Source organism: Etheostoma spectabile, chromosome 12 (genome assembly GCF_008692095.1).
Source record: "Etheostoma spectabile isolate EspeVRDwgs_2016 chromosome 12, UIUC_Espe_1.0, whole genome shotgun sequence".
In the NCBI taxonomy this organism is placed as follows: domain Eukaryota; kingdom Metazoa; phylum Chordata; class Actinopteri; order Perciformes; family Percidae; genus Etheostoma; species Etheostoma spectabile.
Window position 1 is genome coordinate 33,821,612 of NC_045744.1, and position 17,066 is coordinate 33,838,677.

At 41.0% G+C, this 17,066-nt stretch overlaps 1 protein-coding gene across 1 annotated transcript in view; it reads left to right on the forward strand.

The window, feature by feature from the left end:
- The first annotated feature begins 913 nt into the window (after positions 1-913).
- LOC116699836 (protein ECT2) overlaps positions 914-17,066 on the forward strand; it is a 79,538-nt gene continuing 63,385 nt past the window's right edge. The window contains exons 1-3 of the mRNA XM_032532624.1: positions 914-1,546; positions 7,616-7,735; positions 7,837-7,905. Of these exons, the coding sequence (XP_032388515.1) occupies positions 914-1,546; positions 7,616-7,735; positions 7,837-7,905 (822 nt within the window). The remainder of the gene's footprint in view (positions 1,547-7,615; positions 7,736-7,836; positions 7,906-17,066) is intronic.

The window sequence follows — 17,066 nt, forward strand, 5'->3', positions numbered from 1 at the left end:
TCTCCATAAGTACATGTATAGGACCTGAGCATGTGTGTGTAGTTCAGGCCTGTGTATAGTGTATATTGTAATTTCCCCCATAGGGGATCAATAAAGAGTATAAATTAAAGTTACATTAAATTTGGCAAAAAGGGCTATGATTCAGCAGTTATCTGGTTGAGCTGTTCCCAGTACTAGTGCGTGGAGCTCAAGCTTACTTAGATGATGAAGTTGCTTACTCCTCCACCTGGTCCGACTGTGAGGCCTCCCTCACCTGCAACCTCGCAAAATGTGAGTTTGGTAAGGCCACTGTTACCTATTTGGGTAAACAGGTAGGTCAGGGGCAGGTGCGTCCTTTAGCTAAAAAAGTGCAGGCGATTATTGATTTTTCAGTCCCACCGTCCAAGAAAGCGTTGCATCGTTTCCTTGGAATGTGTGGGTATCATTGTGGATTTTGTCAAAACTGTTCTGATGTGGTGGCTTCTCTCACTGGTCTCGTAAATACCTTAAAAACCTTTGTCTGGATGGACTTCTGGTTGCGCAATGTGGTGTTGAGACGTGCGTTGTCCGTGCTCCGATAACTTTCTGATTATTATTTCCAGAACACACTCTATCTGTACCCACTCTTAAGTTTTTGAGAGTGGCGTAAATTGTAGCTACTCGAGCGCGACAAGAAGATGAGCAAGGTGAGGAGAAACAGCGGTAAGGCGTCGACTCAGGCTCCGTGTCAGAGTGCTAAAGGCTGTGCTAGCAACATGGCGGACAATCCTGCATCTCCACTAACCACTGACACGCTGATCCAGGAACTTGAAAAATTCATGAAAACATCTTCTCACAACTCACATCTTTACTGAACAACTCTCTGGAACCTATTCGGTCATCAGTCCAATTGATTGAGACAACCCTGACGTCTCAAGCATCCACAATCAGAGAAATGGAAACTAGCCTGTCTGACCACAGCGGTCGGATAACCCAGGTGGAACACGACGTGGGTAAACTACAATCCAATTTAAAGTCAGTCGTTCAAGAAAATGCTGCGCTCAAGGCTAAAGTGGAAGATTTGGAATCAAGATCAAAGCGTCAAAACCTCAGAGTGCTGGGATTACCAGAAAACATTGAAGGGAAGGACCCTAGGGATTTTGTGGCGAAAATGTTTTCTTCTCTGCTTGGTGAAATACTCTCTGCCCCGCCGGAGCTTGATCGCGCTCATAGAAGCCTTCAGCCCAAGCCTCGGCCGGGAGATCCGCCGCGACCTTTTATAGAAAGATTCCACAGATACATCGAGAGAGAGATTGTGCTGAACTGGGCAAAAACCCATAGAGACATTTCCTACAACAGTATCAGAATCCGTATTTTTGAGGACTTCAGTGTGGCGGTGGCAAAGAAGCGCTCAGCTTTCAACGGGATCAAAGGGCTTCTCTACAAACGAGGAGTGAAGTTTGGCATGCTGTATCCAGCCCGTCTCCGTGTCACCTATGGCAACAGAGAACGCATCTTCGACTTCGCTGAAGACGCCGAAACATTCTTCCAAGAGCGCATCCTTTCCTCTGAGAAGTGTACTGCGGAAGTACGCTGAATCAACCATACAGGATCACTGCTAACCTCAGGTGACAGGCTCAGCTGTGCTTGCCGGCAATCTAAAGTGATTTGTTTAGTCTTTGCTCTGGCGTGCACCCTCGTTTTGATGAAAACACTAATAGTACTGACCTTAACTTTTTTTTTTTCTTTCTTTTCTTTGTCTTACTTTCATTAAGAAGTTTTTTCAAGTGACTGTTGCCTTGCCTGTATTATGGGCGTTCTGTTTCCATTATAAAAATGGGTTACAGCTGTCATGCTGCAACCCATTGTGGTTAGTGCTGCGCAAAAATGCTTGTACTGCCTTTGCTTATCTTACTCACTTTTCCTAGTAATTTTCACAACTTATGATGTAATATAGTCACGATATTAGGAGCAGATAACACCACATGAAAAATCGGTTGCATGTACATCGACTGTGGCTGCTTGCCGCTTCCTATGGACGAGCATCAGATGTTTTTACTTCGTTTCCAGTTGATTTGTTGGGCTTTGTGTGTGGGTTGGGGTAGGCAAGGGGGACGTTGTCCCATTTTATTTTCTCATACTGTTTGCTCTTTATTTATTTTTATTTATTTTTATTTTTATTTTTTTTCCTCTCTCTTTCTTTCTTTCACTATACCATGGTCCATTGCTTATGGAAGAATACTTTGCGGTTTCCAGTCAGAGGGTCACAACTTACTCTGCTACAGTTACCTAAGACAATATAAATGACAAATGCCAACACGACACCAGGCGGTTTAAACAGGCATAATATTAAGATAATTACCTGGAATGTACGTGGCTTAGGAGGGCAAATTAAACGTTCTAAAGTTTTCTCACACTTAAAGAACCTTTCCGCTGATGTTGTCTTTCTGCAGGAGACACACCTACGCATAGATGATCATCTGAGACTGCGTAAGCCTTGGGTCGGACAAGTCTTTCACTCCAATTTTAATAGTAAATCTAGAGGCACCGCAATTCTAATTCATAAACGAGTCAAGTTCACCCCAGATATCATACACTGTGATCCAAGTGGTCGTTATGTTGTAATTTCAGGTATGCTTTTTCAAACACCTGTTGTTTTAGCAAACGTGTACGCCCCCAACTATGACAGCCCAAATTTCGTGTCCACAATCTTTTCACATATACCAAATTTGGATACCCACAAGTTAATATTAAGAGGGGACTTCAATTGTGTTACTAACCCTGTTATTGATCGCTCTAACTCTAAAACAGCCACGCCTACTGCAATGTCTAAGACTATCGGCCTTTATGGATCAAATTGGCTGTGTTGACCCCTGGCGTTTCTTTCACCCCAGTGATAAGGATTTTTTTTTATTACTTCACTGTCCATCCCGTATTGACTACTTCTTTATTGACAAAGCCCTTCTATCTTCTGTTAGTTCCACACAATACACTGCCATTGTCATCTCTGACCACGCACCCCACATTTTAGATCTTTGTTTCCCGTCAAGCTCGCATAGGCATCAAGGAGGATGGAGGCTCAATTCAGGCTTACTTGCTAATGCAGATTTCTGTGATTTTGTTTCCACAAACATAGATTCCTTCTTAAAAACAAACCGGTCTGATCAGGTATCCCCATTGCTCTTATGGGAAACGCTAAAAGCGTTTATTTGTGGGGGCATTATATCTTTCAGTGCACATTTAACCAAAAATAGAAAATTGAAACAGCAAGAACTACTGGACGCAAAATTAGATATAGACAGACAGCAGGCTGCAGCAATCAATCCAGCTTTGGCAACCAAGCGCCTGCAGCTGCAAAATGAATTCAATTTACTATCAACAGGGAAGGCAGAATATCTACTAAGACGTACAAGAGCGACTTATTATGAGCATGGAGATAAGGCTGGCCGCATTCTAGCCTCACAATTGCGACGTCAATGCGCCGCCCGCTTCATATCACAAATCTCTGACTCTTCTCAAAACCTAACTACTGACCCATCAAGTATAAACTCAGAATGTTCTTCCTTCTATTCCACGCTCTACAAATCACAGCCCCCTCCTGACACCTCTGTAATGGACGCTTTTCTTAACAACTTAGACATTCCAACTGTGAATGACGAACTGGCAAAACGTTTAGATGAACCCCTAACTCTAGGAGAAATCACTTCCTGCATTTCTCAAATGCAGAGTAATAAAACGCCTGGCCCAGATGGTTACCCAGTGGAGTTCTTTAAGAAATTCTCTGCACAGCTCGCTCCTATACTTTTAGAAATCTACAATGATTCTCTGGAACGCGGTGTTCTGCCTCCAACACTCAATCAGGCTTTGATTTCTCTAATAGTAAAGAAGGATAAGGACCCTAATCTATGTGGTAGCTACAGACCCATAAATTTGCTTAACAATGATGTAAAGCTGCTGGCAAAAGTGCTGGTGCGTAGACTTGAGACTTGCCTCCCAAGTATCATTTCAGAAGACCAAACCGGTTTTATCCTTGGCCGTCAGCTGTCCAGTAATGTGTGAAGGCTTTTGAGTGTGATTCTTTCTCCCTCTGCTTCTCCATCCCCAGAGATGGTGATTTCCCTGGATGCAGAGAAGGCGTTCGACCGTGTAGAATGGCAATATTTATTTGCGGTTCTACATAAATTTGGTTTCGGCCTCAAATTCATCTCTTGGATTCGCCTATTGTACGCTGCCCCTATAGCTAGCGTCAAAACGAACTCTGACGTTTCTTCTCCCTTCCCTCTCACACGTGGCACTTGTCAGGGATGCCCCCTTTCACCTTCACTATTTGCACTGGCCATCGAACCCCTGTCTATTGCTCTCAAGGGCTCCCCAGCATTCTCAGGTATGCTTAGAGAAGGCATGGAGCACAGAGTGTCACTGTATGCCGATGACCTATTGCTATATGTACAAGACCCTGTAAACTGTGTTGATGCAATAGTGGATCTGCTGAAGACTTTTGGCACTTTCTCAGGGTACAAACTGAATATTGCTAAAAGTCTTTGTTTCCCTGTTAATCAGTCCGCCAAATCCATCTCCCCAGGAGTCCTGCCCTTCTACTTCTCCCCCAATGGTTTTAAATATTTAGGCATGAATATCTCTCATTCTCTAAGTTCTCTTCATAAAAATAATTTCATTAAACTGACTGAAAATATCAAACTAGACCTTCAAAGATGGCGCAAACTACCCCTCTCACTTGTTGGGCGAATTGAAACAATCAAAATGAATGTTTTGCCTTGAATGCTTTTTCTTTTTCAGACCCTCCCTCTTTTTCTTCCCAAATCCTTTTTCAAAGCATTGGATACCATTATATTGTCCTTCCTCTGGGCTGGCAAGAATCCAAGGATCCAGAAAAGAATTTTGGAGAGTCCCAAACTAGCAGGAGGTTTTGCCTTACCCAATATGTTGTATTATTTGGCCGCTAACATCCAAATGCTGAAGAATTGGTGCCATAGCCCAGATATTGTGTGGTGCGCCATGGAAGCTAACTCTTGTACTTCAACCTCACTCATTACCTCCTGCATTACTGTTTGCACCCCTTCCTACACGGCCCTCCCAATACACCAATAACCCTATTGTTCTCTCATCACTGAAAATCTGGAAACAGTTCAGGACTCACTTTGGATTAAAATCCCCTTCTGTCCTCATCCCTATATGCAACAACCATCTGTTTTTACCTTCCAGCATAGACAAAACATTTACACGTTGGAAGAGAATGGGCCTGGTCTCTTTTAGTGACCTTTACGTAGATAAGGCCTTTGGAAATATGGCCGACCTTTCTGCAAAATTTGGGACTCCAAAAGTGGATCTATTAAGATATTTCCAGTTGCTCAATTTCACCAAAACACACTTCACCTCATTTCCTGTATTACCTGAAAAAACTCTGTTAGAAGGTATCATGTCCTCCTCAGCATCACAAAATAGCATCTCCTCAATCTATAGTCTCCTTTCATCTCAACTCTCCCCTCCTTCAGGGCTTAGGGGTGTTTGGGAAAGGGAGCTAGGTCTTGCACTAGATAAAGACTGGTGGAGAGAAGTTTTACTCAGAATTCATAGTACTTGTATCTGTGCACGTATGAGACTCATTCAATTTAAAGTGGTCTTCAGACTTCACTACACAAGGGCCAGACTGAAAAGACTATTCCCTGACACAGATGGTCTCTGCATCAGGTGCTCTCAATCTCCAGCAGACCATACACACACTTTTTTCTTATGTCCTAAGCTACACTCTTTTTGGACATCTTTTTTGACACCCTCTCTGTAGTCCTTAATATCCCTGTGTCCCCATGCCCCTTGATTGCTGTGTTTGGTGTGTCTCCCATTGTAGGAAGATTTAATAGCTACCAAGCTGATGTTATTGCATTTACGCTCTGATAGCCAAACGTCAGATACTGCTACAGTGGAAGAGCCCAAAGCCGCCTAGCACAAGTCCTGGTTAGACGATTTATTGTCATTCTTACACCTAGAAAAATCAAACATACTGTCAGAGGATCCCTGAAGAAATTTCATAAAACCTGGGACCCGCTCCTTTCCTATGCAAACTATCTATCCTGAGCCAATGGTAGTTAACCCCCCCACTTTTTTTTTTTTTTTTTTTTCTTTTTTTTTTTTTTCTTCCCCTTTTATTTTATTTAATTTTACTTACTTGTTCTTTATTTTTCTCCTTCTTGAGGGAGGGAGATGGGTGGGAAAGTTAGACAAATGGAAGATACATGTTCAATATCTGGTTAAAGAGTGACGGAGGGAGGGGATGGGTGGGAATGTATGTGTTTCTGTTCTGTTAAAAAAAGCAAAGAATGTCAAACCTGGTACCCTTTGTTATTCCCAATACAGCCTGTAATAATTTATGAGGTTTTGACCAATAAACATACTTTGAAAAAAAAAAAAGAGCAGAAGGCAGTTTTTTTTGTCTCATGCTGTACACCTGGTCATACAGTCTCTCCCCCTGAGCTAGCTGCAACATCGTTAAGTGTGTAAAGTAAGATGTAAACGGTAAACAATAATCCCACACATCATCTCCCATTCCAATCGTAACTTGTAAACAATATGAGACAGCTATAACTGAAAACACAGCATCTTTTATTTATGAAAGTGCAAATTACAAAAATGGAAGGCACTACAGTTTGCCTCATGCGTGGACGGATGGCATGTTGTAACGAGGTTCAGTACATACAGCAAATACTTGGAGCCAGGTTGCTCTACGAGTTAATAGGTCACAGTCAGATATGTAAAAAAAATGTTTGGACCCTATTTGAATCTAAAGGCTGGTTAAGCACTGTAGGGAGGAGACGTTGACAGTTTTTATTGTCTGCTAGCTCTGACTCACTCACTGGACTGTCGACTGTAGGCGAGCTCGGGAGTTTCAGAGCTAAGGGGGGCTACAGATTAGTTGTCTCTAAAGAAACTCGTCTCTTACAGTAGTTCCGCATGACAGTACTTATTTTGCAGGCATGTTTTATTTATTTTTATACCGTGTATTCTCAGTGTAAATCCATGTACTGAACCAAGACCGCCTGTACCATTTCGGTTCAATACAAATACATGTACCGTTCCACCCCTAGTCTTCTGTTTATACTCTTAAAGTGAGGTGTGTATGTCTGTCATACACAGAAATGGATCATAAAGTGTCTATATGTCTTTAACTTAAACTACCTACAGAAAGGAAACAACTCAATGTCAATGAACGTATTGGCATTCCTTGTTTCCCTCACCTGCGTCCTTTGATAACAGCTTACAGTAGATGCCTTTTCACAGCGCTGTGCTGACTCCAAAAACTGAAGAAACAACAATCCCAAAGTAATAGCTCATCCGCTTGCCTGCGACTTACACAATCCTACGCCATGTGTTCACTGCAGGTGTAGCCTGTTAAAAGATACACTCAGTGGCACACCCGGTCCGCATGTATTACCCATGCAGTACCCAAGGCGTAAGACCCTTATGCAAACATCTGGAATCAATAAATTAGGCTACCTCGTTGAAGCATACATATTTAAATACAGTATGTAGACAAGTTAGATGTATATTTTTACTGTCTAACAGAACAATGTATCTCTGATGCTATACTAAGTATTGCTCATCAATATTTTGCGCTTCTCTTATATCTGTTTTTTCTTTGAAGCTTTTCAAGCTTCCATTGGAAAAAGAGGGGCAGGTGGGTGGACCCATCCTGGCCCAAGAAGAATTGAAGACAATATTTTGCAGCATCCCAGAAATCTACGAAGTACACACTAGAATTAAGGTAGCGTGTTCTCATTTCTTTCAATCAAAACCAAATTTGACTAAATTGTGACGCTGATTTTTTTAAAACTTATTTTCTGTTTGTGATGGTTTCTTCTTTAGAGTGACCTTGAGGAGCTCTTGACAGACTGGTCAGAAGACAAGAGTGTAGGTGATATCATCCTCAAATATGTGAGTACAAAAAATCTTTTTCTATTTTGCAGGTTTTCCTTGCCTATTTGCATGTTTATACAACAAAGTAAATACATATTGTGATGTGTGCTGTTGCAGTTCCACACTCAAGACTCTAAGATAACAGTTGTTTAGCATGTAATTCCCAACTTTTCAGCTTTGTTGAAATAAAATCAGTGTAGAAAGTGGAGTCAAATAATCTTTTACACTATAAAAGCTTATTAGGAATAGTCATTTTTGACAGTTGCTTAAAATAACTGAAGAAGGTCAAAGCCATTGATCGAACACTGTATCACTGTCTACCTGAGGAGACCATGTAGGGACATGGAGTATTTGGTAAATCACAAAAACCGTGTCTGAATGCAAAACACTTTTCAGGTATGTTTAGCCTGTGATGCTGGGTTGAATATCATCATGAACTGAATGCTTCTTTGAATATTAATTTGCTTTTATTAATCATTTTATCTATAAAAGATTGTTTTGCTGTGCAGTAATTTGCAGTTACTCAAAATATGTCGTGTGTGTGTGTGACAGGCAAGTATAGTAACTATTGAGAAGGGTTCTTTCAGTATAAAAAGGAATAAAAGTATTTTAACATTGCTAATTATTTAATGGAACTATTTTTTAAAACAGTGATTATCATCCAATATAGTTTTTCATCTCATAGTTAACTTATTAAAATTAATCACCTGGTTTTAACCTAAAAAATGTTTAAATTGACTCACAATTAGGAATCAGCCGATATGGATATTTTAGTGCTGGTTTCTTTATCTCATCAGCCTTAGCTGATAAGGGCTGCCGATATTTGGAGCTGATACTGCTTTTGCTCCCTTAATTTACATCATAAAAATGACATAATGTTGATAACAAATATTACAAGTCTCAATTTAAAAAAGGAACATTTATTGAACAAATAGTAAAAACAGGTGAGGTAGAACAAGTAGATATAAACAATATTTAGTTAAAATGCTGCCGCAGCACATTTCCGGGGTGACAAGATGGCGTCGTAGTGTGAGCACCACGTTTGCTCGGCACCTGTGGATTCAGCTGAAATATCCGTCTAAAACACGTGTTCACCTGGTAAAAACGTTATAAATGTGAGCGGGAGTAGCTCTATAATGAGCCTGGCTGGCTACTTTTTGAAAATGCCTCGTGTCAAATCTAAAAGAAATACTGTTTCGGAGGACCAACCCAGCGACGCTGCGGGGCCTACTGCTGTAGAACCCGAAAATACTAACGAAACAAATGCTGCTGCTGAAGTCGCAGAATATGAGAGTGACGTTGACCCAAATATCCTTATGGCTTTGAGGAAGATAACGGATAACATCACAAAGTTAATAGACGCCAAAGTCAACACTGTGCTCGCCGCTATACGCAAACAAACCTCTCAGATGCAGGCCCTGGCGACGCGCGTCGGGGATGCTGAGACACGGATCTCAAGAGTGGAAGACACGAGTGACACGCTGCAGGCTAAAGTGGCAAAACTTGAGAAACAAACATCCGATATGGCAGATCATTTTGACGACCTGGAGAACCGCAGCCGCAGAGGTAATCTTCGATTGGTCGGACTACCCGAGGGCACGGAGGGCAAAGACCTGGTCACTTTCATGGAGACGTGGCTCCCCTCCCATCTCAACCTACCAACAAAATCCGGGAAGATTAAGGTCGACCGCGCTCACCGTTCCCTAGCACTGAGGCCGGGCCCTAACCAACGCGCCAGACCCATCATCATGAAACTGCACAACTTCGCAGATAAACGACGAGTGATGGCGGAGGCTTGGCGCCTCGCTATGGAGCCGAACTCCCCAGTGGGCCGGATTAAAGTTTCCTTTTTCAATGATTATTCGGTGGCGGTGGCCAAGAAACGCAAGGCTTTTGACGAGGTGAAGGTCTCCCTCAGGAGGAAAAATGTGGACTATGCCCTTCTTTATCCTGCTATTCTGAAGCTGTCTGTCAACGGCGCAGTGAAGAGATTTGACACACCGGAGGCAGCCGCGACTTACGTGGAATCGCTGCCCTAAACACCTGAAAACAGCGATTTTATTTTTCCCAGCACCGCATCCGGACAGTGCCTTATGAAACGGTGTGAGTATCAGTGGACCTCTTTTCTGTTACGTATAATAACTAGGTGAAAAGTAATACTCGATTCTGCTCTGCTGTGTGCTTAGCGGACTTTAGTGTGTTTACGTCTATGAGGAGGCGCGCGGTGAGCGCTTGTTGCACCTGCCGGCTTCCGGCGGCAGGCGGGGGGAGAGTTTTCCCTACATGTTTAGTAGGGTTGTTGCCAAACTGTTGTTTGTTAAATGTGTTGTTGTACAGATATTTGTATCGCTTTTCTTTCTTTCTCTTTGTTCATTTACTCAGCTCTTACTCAGTGTATGGTGGTTCACATGTCTTAATATGTTTTGTCTGGATCATCAATAATATTAATGATGAATGAGTTACGGGTATGCACCTGGAAAGTACGGGGTGTCCACAGCCCTATTAAGCGGAGAAAAATAATTACATGCATAAGGAAAGATGATATAGATGTTGCTATGTTACAAGAGACGCATCTCGATGATATAGAGCATTTAAAGTTACAACAAGGGCCATTTGGCCAAGTGTTCTTCTCATCTTTCACATCAAGAAGCAGGGGTGTAGCAGTATTGATAAAGAAGAATCTACCTCTTATAGTGTCTGAATGCGTTAAGGACCCGAGTGGTCGCTATGTGATAATCAAGGGAACTTTGCAAGGTCAGAGTATTGTAATGATGAATGTGTACTTTCCACCTGCCCACCCAGTTAATTTTCTTACCAAAATTTTCTTACCAAAATTTTCTGGACCTAGCTCCATTTATCTCTAGTTCCACTGTTATCGTTGCCGGTGATTTTAATTTGATATTAAATCCACTCATTGACAAATTTCCGAATAGTAACGTACCCCCCTCTCCTCAGGCCAAGGCGCGCCGCGCTCTGTGTGAGGAGCTTGGCCTTATAGACGCTTGGAGATGCATCCATCCCTCGGGTAAACGATACACATTTTTTTCTCCCCCACATAAGTGTCAAACCAGGATTGATTACTTTCTTCTCCCAAAAACCGCCTTACAGTCAGTCTTATCATGCGACATAACCAGTATATTTATCTCTGACCATGCAAGAGTAATTTTGGAACTTAATCTTACAACAGCGTTATATCATTCTCGCCACTGGAGATTCAACAACACTTTTCTTAAAGATTCACCTCCAACTTTTTCAGTGAACTTAAAATGTTTTTTGAAATTAATGCCCCATCTGCCAGCAGTGCCTCAGTCTTGTGGGAAACATGCAAAGCCTATGCCAGAGGGCTAATTATTTCGTACTCTGCAACAAAGAACCGCCAAAGACAGGGGAAACAAAAGTCTTTAGAGAATGAATTGGCTGATAAAGAAAACGTATATATAAACTCCCCATCACCACCACTGTGGCAAGAAATCATGACAATTAGAGCAGCTTTAAATTGCCTTCTTACCAGGGAAGCAGAGAAGAAAATCAAATACGCAAGACAGAGGTTTTATGAACATGGAGACAAAGCAGGCAAATGCCTGGCATATTACGTGAAAAAACATGCAGAATCCCAAATTATTGCTGCGATTACAGACAAAGATGGCCACAAGGTATACGAAAATAAATTAATAAATACCTGTTTTAAGAATTTCTATGAAAACCCCTAGTCTTCTGATCAAGAACAGGAGCAAGGGCAGCTCATGGACAATTTCTTTGCTCAAATTGACTTACCACATCTGTCGGAGGAGCATAGAACTGCCCTCAATAGCCCCATAACTAAAACTGAAGTGATTAAAGCTATCAAAGCGTTACAAAATGGGAAATCACCAGGCTCTGACGGATTCTGTTCTGAATTTTACAAACATTTTCAAGATATTCTAACAGATCCTCTTCTTGACATGTTCAACCACTCCTTTACTTCAGGAGTATTCCCACAGACATTGAAGGAGGCCAATATATATCTTTAATCCTGAAAAAGGGGAAGCGTTCTGACTTATGCGGATCCTATAGGCCCATAGCTCTTCTAAATGTAGATAGGAAGCTACTGTCTAAGATCCTGGCCACTCGGTTGGAAAAATTCTTACCGGCATTGGTAAAAGAAGACCAGACAGGTTTTGTAAAGGGGCGGAACTCAGCTTCTAATGTAAGACGTTTGTTGAATGCTATCATAGCTTTCAAGCAGGAATCTGTTAATGGTCTGGTGCTTTCTCTAGATGCAGAGAAGGCTTTCGACCGAATTGAATGGTCTTTCCTACTGTATACACTGGACAAATTTGGGTTGGGGGAAAATTTTATAAAATGGATTAGGATTATATATACTGAACCACAGGCAGCAGTTTTAACTAATGGACTCAAGTCTGAATACTTTAATACTCACAGGGGGGTGATGCAGGGCTGCCCTTTATCGCCTCTCTTATTTGTCTTGGCTATAGAGCCGCTTGCAGAGGCCATTAGGACGACACCTACAATACGTGGTTTGGAGACTGGACAGCTGTGTCACAAAATAACCTTATATGCGGACGATGTTCTAATCCTTCTAACTGACCCTGAAACATCTGTACCAAGTCTTCTTGATTTAATTGACCGATTTAGTCTTTTTCAGGTTATAAGATTAACCTGACTAAATCTGAGGTGATGCCACTAGGCACCCTCTCAATGATACCACTTACTACACCTCCCTTTCCTTTTTAAATGGTCTCCCAATGGGTTTGTGTTCCTAGGAATCTTCATCACCCCATCCTTTGATCAATTATATAAAGCCAACTTTCCCCCACTATTTTGTAAAATGAAACAGGACCTACAGCGTGGGATGTCGCTTCCCATTTCCTTCTTGGGGCGTATTGCTCTGATCAAAATGAATGTCCTGCCTAGGTTATTGTATCCTATCAAAATGATTCCTGTGTTTTCTAAGTGGGTGTTGAAGGATATAGATGGTTGGCTCAGCGCTTTCATTTGGAGCAAGCGCAGACCCAGGCTTAAGATGGCTGTGTTACACCTACCAAGCTCAAGGGGCGGCCTAGATCTACCTAATATTAAAATTTACCAGCTTGGTGCCCATTTGAGATTTGTACAAGAATGGGTCACGGGTAAAACCTCGATTTGGATGGACATTGAGACAGCACTATCACACTGCAGACTAAGTGACTTGTTGTTTTTTAATAATTTTAGAGAAATCAAAACCCTCTGTGTAAATCCAGTAACAATTAATACTCTAAAAGCATGGCGGATTACCCGACGACTTGAGAGAAGATCAAATCTCACATCTATTCTTACCCCAATAATAAATAATCCTGCTTTTCCCCCAGGTTCCTCAGACCCTGGTTTTCAGCAATGGTCTAACAGGAACATAAAATCCCTTAGCGACCTATTTGTAGATCATAAGCTAATGTCATTTGAACAACTTGCAAACATTCACAAGCTCTCCAAACAGGATTTCTATCGTTTCTTACAAATAAGGCATTACATTACTCACAACACAAGTCTTATTGACCACCCTGAAACATCTGCTGTTGAGAAAATTCTGTTTAATCAACAAGTGAAAGCATCTATGAGCTCCCTTTACCATGCACTGTACGGAGTTTCAGCTGCTGATGTGCGGGGGGTCAGGGGTGTGTGGGAGAGGGAATTGTCTGTAACCATAGAGGAGGACAAATGGGATACTATCTGGTCTCTTGCAAAAGGGATATCAATTTGTACTCGGACAAGGGAAATACAATTTAAGATCTTGCATAGACTACATATCTCCCCTCACTGTAGGAACCTCTTTAACCACTCCCTTTCCCCTCTCTGTCTTAAGTGCAAAATTGATGTGGGAACTCTAACTCGCTGTCTCTGGAACATCTAACTAATGTCATGCATCACAGTGAAGACCAGTTTTACAGAGTATGACGCCCATTTTTGGACTATATTGGACTGGACCTCTCCTCCACACTATTAAGAGGCTTGCTATGGGCCTGAACAGTATGTGCTTCATAAGACTGATTCACCACCTTTCGCTCGATGGCATATGTACATCTGTCATGTAAGAGCTGTCATGTAGGTTTTGTGTTTTTTTTTTCTTTTTCTTTTCTTTCTCTCTGTTCTGTGTCTGATACATTAGACAATGTTTGTTAAAAAGCTGAAAACGCAATAAAAAAAAATATAAAAAAAAATAAATGCTGCCGCACTGGATTTATTGTTGGAATCTGCTATATCATTTGTTTAAAAAGAATAAACAAAAACACAATCAGTGTCACTTTTGCAATCATATTACAATTACATCTTAAATTCCTACTGTATTGCCCCTGGCTGCAGTAATGAATTGTATAGGGCTAAGGCAGCTGGGGTAACGATATATTACCACAGGCTACCTTTGACATTGGAAAAAAAAAAGTTCTCAACTCATATCTAGCTGCCTTAAAACTGGCTAGCCCCCAGACAGCCCCACCGATGCTACCTGCCGCAGAGAAAGGGCGATGAAATGCTCACGGCATGCAGAGGACAGAGAGGTAGCTATGTTTACCTGTTATCAGCATACTATCAAGTCTACTTGGCAAAGGGCTGGTAATGTTGTTGTCACATACATAAAACACAAACATTCACTTACAAAAATAAAGCCCAACGCATAGGCTTTATAGCGTTCAACAAAACTGACTGACACACTGGGCATTACTTCGAATTGAGACACAACACCAAACTAGATACCAAACGACCCAACCTAGGGAAAGGGCTAGCAACTAAATACGTTGGAAGCACTCTAATGGCAAACTCCACAAGCTAGTACTTCGGCCATAGACTGTATAAATAAACCAAGAATCCGACGAGATCACAGATCGATAATAATATGTTTACTAGCTGCTAACTAAACCACAGAATCCAATGTCCCTCTCTACTCACCCTAAAGCTAGCTGATGTTCACCGTCTCAGGGCAGATTGTTGATGTAGAAACACCTGTTAGTTCCACAGTAAAAAATCTGCCAACTTTGCACTAGCCTGAAGTAAACGGCAAAACTCATGAATCCTCCGTGCATGGTCAAACTGGGGTAACTCTGTGCAGCTAACAAGCGATCCCATTTGATTAATTTGTCCAACTACATTTTCCATTTATCTTCTATTTTCTTTAACAAAAAGGACCTCTATTTTCTCTAAATGTACACGATATATATATGTATATATATATATATATATATATATATATATATATATATATATATATATATATATATATATATATGTATATATATATATGTGTGTGTATATATATATATATATATATATATATATATATATATATGTGTGTATATGTATATATATATATATATATATATATATATATATATGTGTATATATATATATATGTGTGTGTATATATATATGTGTGTGTATATATATATATGTGTATATATATGTGTGTATATATATGTGTGTATATATGTGTGTATATATATATGTGTGTATATATATATATATATATATATATATATATATATATATATATATATATATATATATGTATGTATATATATATATACACACACACTACCGTTCAAAAGTTTGGGGTCACCCAAACAATTTTGTGTTTTTCTGAAAAGTCACACTTATTCACCACCATACGTTGTGAAATGAATAGAAAATAGAGTCAAGACATTGACAAGGTTAGAAATAATGATTTGTATTTGAAATACGATTTTTTTTTTTACATCAAACTTTGCTTTTGTCAAAGAATCCTCCATTTGCAGCAATTACAGCATTGCAGACCTTTGGCATTCTAGCTGTTAATTTGTTGAGGTAATCTGGAGAAATTGCACCCCACGCTTCCAGAAGCAACTCTCACAAGTTGGATTGGTTGGATGGGCACTTCTTGCGTACCATACGGTCAAGCTGCTCCCACAACAGCTCAATGGGGTTCAGATCTGGTGACTGCGCTGGCCACTCCATTACCGATAGAATACCAGCTGCCTGCTTCTGCTCTAAATAGTTCTTACACAATTTGGAGGTGTGTTTAGGGTCATTGTCCTGTTGTAGGATGAAATTGGCTCCAATCAAGCGCTGTCCACTGGGTAAGGCATGGCGTTGCAAAATGGAGTGATAGCCTTCCTTATTCAGAATCCCTTTTACCCTGTACAAATCTCCCACCTTACCAGCACCAAAGCAACCCCAGACCATCATATTACCTCCACCATGCTTAACAGATGGCGTCAGGCATTCTTCCAGCATCTTTTCATTTGTTCTGCGTCTCACAAACGTTCTTCTTTGTGATCCAAACACCTCAAACTTGGATTCATCCGTCCACAACACTTTTTTCCAGTCTTCCTCTGTCCAATGTCTGTGTTCTTTTGCCCATCTTAATCTTTTTCTTTTATTGGCCAGTCTCAGATATGGCTTTTTCTTTGCCACTCTGCCCTGAAGCCCAGAATCCCGCAGCCGCCTCTTCCCTGTAGATGTTGACACTGGTGTTTTGCGGGTACTATTTAATGAAGATGCCAGTTGGGGACCTGTGAGGCGTCGGTTTCTCAAACTAGAGACTCTAATGTACTTATCTTCTTGCTCAGTTGTGCAACGCGGTCTCCCACTTCTTTTTCTACTCTGGTTAGAGCCTGTTTGTGCTGTCCTCTGAAGGGAGTAGTACACACCGTTGTAGGAAATCTTCAATTTCTTAGCAATGTCTCGCATGGAATAGCCTTCATTTCTAAGGACAAGACTAGACTGTCGAGTTTCAGATGACAGTTCTCTTTTTCTGGCTATTTTGAGCGTTTAATTGACCCCACAAATGTGATGCTCCAGAAACTCAATCTGCTCAAAGGAAGGTCAGTTTTGTAGCTTCTGTAACGACCTAAACTGTTTTCAGATGTGTGAACATGATTGCACAAGGGTTTTCTAATCATCAATTAGCCTTCTGAGCCAATGAGCAAACACATTGTGCCATTAGAACACTGGAGTGATAGTTGCTGGAAATGGGCCTCTATACACCTATGTAGCTATTGCACCAAAAACCAGACATTTGCAGCTAGAATAGTCATTTACCACATTTGCAATGTATGGAGTGTATTTCTTCAAAGTTAAGACTAGTTTAAAGTTATCTTCATTGAAAAGTACAGTGCTTTTCCTTCAAAAATAAGGACATTTCAATGTGACCCCAAACTTTTGAACGGTAGTGT